Genomic DNA, 9919 nt, shown 5'->3' on the forward strand with positions numbered 1-9919 from the left:
CAGCAAGTTGGAGCCATCAGACAGGACGGTGACACTGACCAACCCCAGGGCCCTGCCCTTGGACCATCGTGTGTCGCAGGTGTTTTTTCCTCCCCTGGGTCCCTTCTGTCCCGTGCCCAGCTGTTCGCGATCCTTCACCCCCTCCCTGCCCCCCTCAAAAAAGTGACCTGCCCCGTAATCACACACAGGACTCCTGCCTCCAAGTCGTCGTCCCCTCCCATGCCCTGCTGTAACCCTTGACGCCACTCCCCTCCCAGAGCTCTAGTTCAAAACAAGTCATCTTTTACCATAGTGATAACTTCTTATAATGAGCTCATAACCCCTTTAAGTGACCCCCCCATAATGAACTGAACCCCCCTACAGAGAATCCCCCCTTACAGTGAACAATTCACCCCTGATTGAGAAGGTGTCTTTCTTCTTTTTTAAATGAAGAAACCAGAATCTTTCTGCAACGCAGCTCTATTGTCTCTATTATCTTGGCTGTGTGCCCCGTTCAGATCCAATTCCCAGCTCCCAGGATCAGCAAGGGCACCCGCATTTTATTTCGTACAGCCTCAGCTTTCAATAGAACTCTGCTCATTAAGAAACCGAGCGACCCGCTATTAAGGAGGAAAGGAGAAAAGCGAAGGTTTTGGGGTCTGTTCTCAGAGACCAAATGGAGACGTCATTTCAACAAAGTTCCTCTGAACACCAGATCTCTCCAGTTGGATGCCCCCACAATCACTCTTGGGTATAGAAAACGCTGCTCAAGTTATGCTCACTGAATGCATTTACTACAGAGAAATCAGTGAAGGATCCCACCACCAGGTGATGGCATTTTGTTCTTCGTTGGCTTCTATCCATCTACACTGAAGCATCTGTTCACAGAAATGTAGGGTTAGAAGGAACCTCAAGAGGCCTTCAAGCATCTTCTCCCATGGTGAGACAGGACCAAGCGAACCTAGACCATCCCTGGCAGGGGTATATCAACACAAGCAGAGCCAAGCAGGTAATCATATCTGTGGAAGGGTGGAGTTCACTGGGTCAGTTTTGCCCCTGTTGATGTTGGGGAGAGGTTCTGGCTGAACACAGCTGAGGTTCCCAACTCTCAGCAGATGCATGGTGCCTAGAAGACCTGGGAATCCATGTCTGTGGACTTGCTCTTCGTGTTCGCAGTGATGCTGGCAGCCTCCTCACTGAAGGCAGTTTCGAAGGCTGAGAAGAGGGAGCGGCGCAGCTTCTCCTTGAAGTCCTGACCCATGAAGACGTAGAGGATGGGATTGAGGCAGCTGTTGATGAAGGCCAGGCTGGCGGTCAAGGGGAGGCCGACAATGAGGGTGGTGTCCATGCTGGGTGTCCGGTTCATCTCCAGGAAAGAGAAGATGTGGTAGGGGAGCCAGCAGAGGAAGAAAGCCACGATCACGGCAGCAATGACCTTGAAGGGCTTCCCAGATCGGGCCAGTTGGTTCCTCCTTAGCTTGACCAAGATGGCACCGTAGCAGCACACGATGACAGTGAAAGGGATAAGGAAGCCTAAGATAAAGCGGCTGATGATCATGGCCCGGTGGTTTGTGTTTTGCCTCCTGTATCTCTGCTCCTCGGTGGCCCCTTCCCCCGCCGTGTCGAAATTGTTGTAGCAGTTGGTGATATTCTTGTTGTATGGGGAGGGTGCCGTGTGGCGGAAGTATAGGTTCGGAGAACACAAGGCCAAGGCCACGACCCACACACCCAAGGTTACCAGGAAAGCCAGGCGGGGTGTGCGGTGGTTCTGGGCCCACACAGGGCGCACTACGGAGATGCAGCGGTCTATGCTGATGACCATGAGGAGGTAGACGCTGGCGTAGAGATTGAGGAAGGCCAAAGTGCTGTTGATCTTACACAATGCCCTCCCAAATGGCCAGTGGAAGCCCAGGGCTGTGTAGGCCACACTGAAGGGGAGGAAGAAGGTGAAGATGAAGTCGGCCACGGCCAGGTTGAGAAACCAGATGGTGTTGACTGTCCTCTTCATCCGGAAGCCAGTGATGAAGATGACCAGCCCGTTGCCCGTCACTCCCAGTCCGAAGGCAATGGAATAGATGACCATAGTGACCACATGCATGCTATTGTAGAGCGCTTGCTTACGGACTCTATCTTCATCATTGTACATAGGGTCATCATAATAGAAGGTGGAGGAGACATCCAACAGAGTTGTGGGAAGAGAGGTGCCCTCCACAGCCATGGAGATGTCTTCAATTCTCTCTGCCTTACTTCTTTATCCACCTGTCACACACCAACACAACTCATCCATTAGTTATCTCCCCTGGCAACCTCCCAACCAGCCAGTGACTTGGAGGGAACACCACCCTTCAGAAGGACCAAGGGAATGTGGGACTCCTGTATTCTGTTGCACGACATTTACACTCAGTGAGAAACTTGGACAAAGATGATAGAGAAAGGGGACCAAGATACTCTCCTGGCCCCTAACTGGTAAATTAATTTACTTATTTCCCGGTCACTGTGTTAGGTCAAAGTCTTCAAACTCAAGGATGGTAATAAATTGGAGAGGACTCAGAGAAGAGCAATGGGAATGATTCAAATATTGGAACTCCTGCTTTATAGTGAGAAATTTCAGGAAATCCATCTATCTGGCTTAACAAAGAGAAGTTGAAGGGGTCCCAGTCTATAGATACCTACATGGAGAACAAATATTTGACCATGGACTCTTCAGTCTAGCAACCAAAAGCCTAACAAGACCCAATGGCTGGAAGTTGAAGCAAGACAAATTTAGACTGGAAATAAGGGGCAACTTTTTAATGGTGACAGAATTCACCATCGGAATAACTTCCTAACGGCTCTAGTGGATTCTCCATCACTGGCAGTTTCAAAATCAAGACTGGAGGTGTTTCTAAAAGATTTGACTTTAGTTCAAGTACGAATTACTGGGGGGAGGTCTATGATCTGTGTTGGATACCATTGCGTGGCCCTCCAATAATGGACTTTTTGGTTTGCTGGTGATTCCAAACAATTGAGGAGGAAAAATTGTTTCAGATCGAACCACAATGAAATTTTTTCGCAATTTTCGGAAAAATCAGTTTGTGGAAGCATTTCCTTCTACCCGAACGGAACCATTTCGTTTGGATCTCGAGTGTTTTTCATGGCTTCAAATCATTTAAACGTGGATAAAATTCAAGGATATTTCAAAATGAGAAGTCATTGAGAATAGACACTTTTGGTTTCCAAAAATGCCCAGTGGAAATATTTCAATGAGGGGGGTGAGCTTTGTTTTTTGGCAGGCCGAGGGGGGGCGGGATCCTGAAATGGGCGATTTAGTGAAACCGGCCTGGATTCATTAAATGTTTCAGTGTCACCAAATCTGCATTTTTCACTGAAAAAAAAAAAACAATTCAATCAAAAATATTTCACCAGGTGATACTCAAAAATCTGTAGGCTGCCACTGGGGGGCCCCCGGACACTGAGAAATTCAGATGGAAAAACAAAATGCTTGTGGTTAGTTGTGTGTTGCAGCCCAATCAGTGAATTATTTATTGCTATTTCAGTGGGGTTTAAATTATTATTCAGCTTAGACCCTCCCTTAGTTACCCCGCCATGACCTTCAGACCTTGCAGTAGGGGATGAATGACCCAATTGTGGGAAACCTGGGGGAGGGAGGTGTTCTGTGCCCCACAGTGATTAGCAGGCTGTTCTTTAATAGCTCCCCTCCCACCCGGGATACGCCTTGCAAACTTTCAGACAAAAGTTGGGGATGATCAGCACGCCTGGGTTCTACCTCCACCCCTGGGTCGGGAGAGGGGACCAGGGGGTTAGAGCAGGGTGGCTGGGGTCAGGACTCCTGGGTTCTATTACTGGTACGAGAAGGGGAGTGGGGACCAGTGGTTTATAGCAGGGAGGGCTGGCTTTTAGGATTCCTGGCTTTGGGCTCTAGTGGTTACAGTGGTGGGTACAGCCCGGCTAGCCAAGTCCATAAATCTGGCACATTTCTTCTGAGAGGCAGCATCTCCACGTGGGAAAAACTTCCCACGGTCAGACCACCCCTACCCCAAACTCTGCCCCCAGTTAACTGATCTGTGCAGGGAGAGTTGGGGCTGCCTCCCCAGATTTTGGGGGGCAAAGACCTGGAGGCCTTGAGTTAAACGAAGGGCTGGGAAGTGCACGGAAAGATTTGTAAAAACTGTAGCAACTGATTCCAGTAAAGGCTAGTAACCGGGCAGCTGGAAGGCTCTCTGCCCCCCTCTCGTGGCTGCCAGCCCACTCCTGCAGCTATTTCTTCAGCACACCCTGTTCAAACACCAGCTTCTCGACACGCAGGCCTCAGGATCCGTCCCCCACACCCCGATGTCCCAACCCAGGGGTGGTTGTTAAACAGGGGAAGAGGAAAGGCAGACTCCATGCCACCCCTGTACCAGCACCACTTCCTCTTCTGAACGGGATGGGAGCTCCAGTTACTTTAGTTATTAGATTTTACCCCTCCAGAACCAAGAATACAGCCCAGCAGTCCTGGCTCCCAGCCCCCCCACAGGTGGGGAGAGGACCCAGGAGTCCTGGCTCCAAGCCTCCACCCCCACTCTAATCCACCAGACCCCACTCCCCTCCCAGAACCAGGGTAGAACCCAGGAGTCCTGGCTCCCAGCCCCCCTGCTCTAACCCCTAGACCCCAGGCCCCTCCCCAGAGCCACATAGAGAACCCGGGAGTCCTGGTCACCTTCTTATACCTCTGGGTGCTCACGGTGCATGTGATGTCTCCTTTCCCGTCTGTGGGGCTCTCTAAGGGCAGCCTCTCCCTGGCTGATCCTCTCCTCTGAAGCCAGCCCCGTCTGCTCCTCTCGGGTAGTGGATCTCAAACCCTCCAGAGGCCCGGGATGCCTTTGTATGTGCTGCTAGCAAGGCGTGGTCCACAGCACTTGACCAACACAGGAAGAACACTGAGCTTCTGCCCCAACAGAGAGAACAACGGAAGAGTGATGTAACCCTTGACATCTGCACAGGCGTGGAACAGGATTCCTGGGTTCTATCCCTGGCTCTGGCTGAGGAGTGGGGTCGAGTGGGTGATAGCAGGGGGGCTGGGAGCCAGGATTCCTGGGTTCTATCCCTGGCTCTGGCTGAGGAGTGGGGTCGAGTGGGTGACAGCAGGGGGATTGGGAGCCAGGATTCCTGGGTTCTATCCATGGTTCTGGCTGAGGAGTGGGGTCTAGTGGGTGATAGCAGGGGGATTGGGAGCCAGGATTCCTGGGTTCTATCCATGGTTCTGGCTGAGGAGTGGGGTCGAGTGGGTGATAGCAGGGGGGCTGGGAGCCAGGATTCCTGGGTTCTATCCGTGGCTCTGGCTGAGGAGTGGGGTCGAGTGGGTGATAGCAGGGGCATTGGGAGCCAGGATTCCTGGGTTCTATCCCTGGCTCTCGCTGAGGAGTGGGGTCTAGTGGGTGATAGCAGGGGGGGCTGGGAGCCAGGATTCCTGGGTTCTATCCCTGGCTTTGGCTGAGGAGTGGGGTCGAGTGGGTGATAGCAGGGGGGCTGGGAGCCAGGATTCCTGGGTTCTATCCATGGCTCTGGCTGAGGAGTGGGGTCGAGTGGGTGATAACAAGGGGGCTGGGAGCCAGGATTCCTGGGTTGTATCCATGGCTCTGGCTGAGGAGTGGGGTCGAGTGGGTGATAGCAGGGGGGCTGGGAGCCAGGATTCCTGGGTTCTATCCCTGGCTTTGGCTGAGGAGTGGGGTCGAGTGGGTGATAGCAGGGGGGCTGGGAGCCAGGATTCCTGGGTTCTATCCCTGGCTTTGGCTGAGGAGTGGGGTCGAGTGGGTGATAGCAGGGGGGCTGGGAGCCAGGATTCCTGGGTTCTATCCCTGGCTCTGGCTGAGGAGTGGGGTCAAGTGGGTGACAGCAGGGGGATTGGGAGCCAGAATTCCTGGGTTCTATCCGTGGCTCTGGCTGAGGAGTGAGGTCGAGTGGGTGATAGCAGGGGGGCTGGGAGCCAGGATTCCTGGGTTCTATCCATGGTTCTGGCTGAGGAGTGGGGTCGAGTGGGTGACAGCAGGGGGATTGGGAGCCAGGATTCCTGGGTTCTATCCCTGGCTCTGGCTGAGGAGTGGGGTCTAGTGGGTGATAGCAGGGGGGCTGGGAGCCAGGATTCCTGGGTTCTATCCATGGTTCTGGCTGAGGAGTGGGGTCGAGTGGGTGATAGCAGGGGGATTGGGAGCCAGGATTCCTGGGTTCTATCCGTGGCTCTGGCTGAGGAGTGGGGTCGAGTGGGTGACAGCAGGGGGATTGGGAGCCAGGATTCCTGGGTTCTATCCATGGCTCTGGCTGAGGAGTGGGGTCTAGTGGGTGATAGCAGGGGGGCTGGGAGCCAGGATTCCTGGGTTCTATCCATGGTTCTGGCTGAGGAGTGGGGTCGAGTGGGTGATAGCAGGGGGATTGGGAGCCAGGATTCCTGGGTTCTATCCGTGGCTCTGGCTGAGGAGTGGGGTCGAGTGGGTGACAGCAGGGGGATTGGGAGCCAGGATTCCTGGGTTCTATCCGTGGCTCTGGCTGAGGAGTGGGGTCTAGTGGGTGATAGCAGGGGGGTTGGGAGCCAGGATTCCTGGGTTCTATCCCTGGCTCTGGCTGAGGAGTGGGGTCGAGTGGGTGATAGCAGGGAGATTGGGAGCCAGGATTCCTGGGTTCTATCCGTGGCTCTGGCTGAGGAGTGGGGTCTAGTGGGTGATAGCAGGGGGGCTGGGAGCCAGGATTCCTGGGTTCTATCTGTGGCTCTGGCTGAGGAGTGGGGTCGAGTGGGTGATAGCAGGGGCATTGGGAGCGAGGATTCCTGGGTTCTATCCCTGGCTCTCGCTGAGGAGTGGGGTCTAGTGGGTGATAGCAGGGGGGGGCTGGGAGCCAGGATTCCTGGGTTCTATCCCTGGCTTTGGCTGAGGAGTGGGGTCGAGTGGGTGATAGCAGGGGGGCTGGGAGCCAGGATTCCTGGGTTCTATCCACAGCTCTGGCTGAGGAGTGGGGTCGAGTGGGTGATAGCAGGGGGGCTGGGAGCCAGGATTCCTGGGTTCTATCCATGGTTCTGGCTGAGGAGTGGGGTCAAGTGGGTGATAGCAGGGGGATTGGGAGCTAGGATTCCTGGGTTCTATCCGTGGCTCTGGCTGAGGAGTGGGGTCGAGTGGGTGATAGCAGGGGGATTGGGAGCCAGGATTCCTGGGTTCTATCCGTGGCTCTGGCTGAGGAGTGGGGTCGAGTGGGTGATAGCAGGGAGATTGGGAGCCAGGATTCCTGAGTTCTATCCCTGGCTCTGGCTGAGGAGTGGGGTCTAGTGGGTAATAGCAGGGAGATTGGGAGCCAGGATTCCTGGGTTTTATCCGTGGCTCTGGCTGAGGAGTGGGGTCTAGTGGGTGATAGCAGGGGGGCTGGGACCCAGGATTCCTGGGTTCTATCCACGGCTCTGGCTGAGGAGTGGGGTCGAGTGGGTGATAGCAGGGGGGCTGGGAGCCAGGATTTCTGGGTTCTATCCATGGTTCTGGCTGAGGAGTGGGGTCGAGTGGGTGACAGCAGGGGGATTGGGAGCCAGGATTCCTGGGTTCTATCCGTGGCTCTGGCTGAGGAGTGGGGTCTAGTGGGTGATAGCAGGGGGATTGGGAGCCAGGATTCCTGGGTTCTATCCGTGGCTCTGGCTGAGGAGTGGGGTCGAGTGGGTGACAGCAGGGGGATTGGGAGCCAGGATTCCTGGGTTCTATCCGTGGCTCTGGCTGAGGAGTGGGGTCTAGTGGGTGATAGCAGGGGGATTGGGAGCCAGAATTCCTGGGTTCTATCCGTGGCTCTGGCTGAGGAGTGGGGTCGAGTGGGTGATAGCAGGGGGATTGGGAGCCAGGATTCCTGGGTTCTATCCGTGGCTCTGGCTGAGGAGTGGGGTCTAGTGGGTGATAGCAGGGGGGTTGGGAGCCAGGATTCCTGGGTTCTATCCCTGGCTCTGGCTGAGGAGTGGGGTCGAGTGGGTGATAGCAGGGGGGCTGGGAGCCAGGATTCCTGGGTTCTATCCCTGGCTCTGGCTGAGGAGTGGGGTCGAGTGGGTTAGAACATGGGGGTCTGTGAGTCAGAACTCCTGGTTTCTGTCCCACAGCTGAGTGGGGTCCAGCGGTAAGAGTAGGGAGCTGTTGTATTAATTTATACTAAAGGAGCCCAAAAGTCAAAAGTTGTGACCACGAATCTGAAACTGTACAACATTAAACAAGGTTCAGGGTTTGCGCCACAGAATCTGCAGCCTGTTTATGACCCCAGCAAACACCCTTTTATTAAGGAAACGGGGCGGGGGGGGAGAGAGTGAATTCCTTTGCCATGTAAAGTATTAAGTCAGGCTTTCACTTGAACCGTAACCCTTGTGCCCTTGGGTGCGGAGAGATTTTGGGAAGGGAAAACCCACCTGGTCCAACAGGCTTTTAGCTGGTGCCCGAGATGATCCCTGTCCTTTGGGGAAAGGAGGAGAAGTCAGCTGAGCTGGGCTGGAGCCCTCGTCCTTGCCGCTGTTGTTAAAGTCTGATGCTGTTTCCTGGAAGACAAAATAGCACAAAACCGCAGAGAAAAGGTGAGGAAAAACCCAGCAGGGCAAGAAAACTTCGCTTCTGTCTCCCGGCGTGACTCTTGTTTGCAACTTCTTGGCTGAAAAAACACCACCCTGAGACCTGGCAGACTCGTACCAGCTTCAGGCTGTTCCGGGCGTCGCTTTTAGCCACCTCTCTGGGTGCAGAGGGGCTGCAGGGGATGCAAAATACACAGGCCTGGCTGGCCAAGCTCGGCTCTTTTTAGCCAGGTGGCAAAAGAGAGGGATGGGAGAGAGACGGGGGGGAAGAAAAGGACTCACAAAGTGAGGTGTCTGCCTTCACTGGCGGTGGTTACGGCATCCATCAGTTACGCCCAGAATCCGACACCCCAACTGTGGTTCTCTGATCTCCGCTCCCGCACGTCTCACATTTCCCTGGCCTCAGCTTTGCACCCACTGGGCTTTGGGGTCCGTCTCTTCAGTTCCCTCTGGCACCTTTTCCCGTCGACGTCATTTGTTCAACAGGGGGTGTGACAGATGTGGAATTTTCACTCACTTCTCACAGCTGAGCTCACAATTACAATTAGTTTGCAGGCCCAGTTATGACAACAGGGCTGGAAGCCAGGACTCCTGGTTTCTATCCCCAGCTCTGGGACAGGAGGGGGGTCTAGTGGTTAGAGGGGGGGGTGCCTCAGAAAGTAGGGTACTCAGGTCTTGGGGACTCGCTGAGGCGGGCGGGAAGGGTAACTCAGATCAGGAGCTTTACAAAGCCAGGGCAGATCCCCTGGAACTTCCGCTACTTCCGTGTGTTGCGACGGAAACGTTTCCCTGTCCACCAGGGGACCTGAAGTCCCCACAAGTTCCTGTGCCGCCCCCTCCCCCTCGTCTGTGTTCTCAGCAACAGGAGCTCTCTTGCGGTTCGTGTAGCTCGGACGCCCCCGTGGAGCCGGACTCCCGACTGGTGTCCATGGCATAGATCCATTGGCTGAAACAGTGCCACATCACTTTGCTGCAGCTGGGGATCGAGCCCTATTGATCCCAGTGGGGCTATGGCCGATTGACCCCAGCTGGGATCTGGCCCCATAGATTCCAATGGAGCTACGGCCGATTGACCCCAGCTGGGATCTGGCCCCATTGATTCCAATGGAGCTACGGCCGATTGACCCCAGCTGGGATCTGGCCCCATTGATTCCAATGGAGCTACGGCCGATTGACCCCAGCTGGGATCTGGCCCCATTGATTCCAATGGAGCTACGGCCGATTGACCCCAGCTGGGATCTGGCCCCATTGACTCCAATGGAGCTATGGCCGATTGACCCCTGTTGGGGGGCTGGCTGATTTGCTTTGTCTTTCTCCCACAATCTATGCTGAAGTTCAAAGTGAGTTTAATACATCAGCTATAATGAGAGACTTGGCTAAAGTAGATAG

General features: G+C 54.7%; 1 protein-coding gene across 3 annotated transcripts in view; it reads right to left on the minus strand.

Annotated features, from left to right (window-relative positions):
- Positions 1-449: 449 nt before the first annotated feature.
- Positions 450-9919, minus strand: part of LOC102946144 (chemokine-like receptor 1) — an 11786-nt gene continuing 2316 nt past the window's right edge. The window contains exons 1-3 of one of the 3 annotated variants that reach the window (XM_037883418.2): positions 8375-8500; positions 4679-4906; positions 450-2238 (exon numbers count right to left, since the gene is read on the minus strand). In XM_037883418.2, coding sequence (XP_037739346.1) covers positions 1106-2197 — 1092 coding nt within the window. In that variant the 5' untranslated portion in view covers positions 2198-2238; positions 4679-4906; positions 8375-8500 and the 3' untranslated portion in view covers positions 450-1105. Of the gene's footprint in view, positions 2239-4678; positions 4907-8374; positions 8501-9919 lie in introns of those variants that run through there. The other 2 variants (XM_037883417.2, XM_043535198.1) reach the window with 2 other exon arrangements.

This window comes from Chelonia mydas, chromosome 24 (assembly GCF_015237465.2).
Source record: "Chelonia mydas isolate rCheMyd1 chromosome 24, rCheMyd1.pri.v2, whole genome shotgun sequence".
NCBI classification, from domain to species: domain Eukaryota; kingdom Metazoa; phylum Chordata; order Testudines; family Cheloniidae; genus Chelonia; species Chelonia mydas.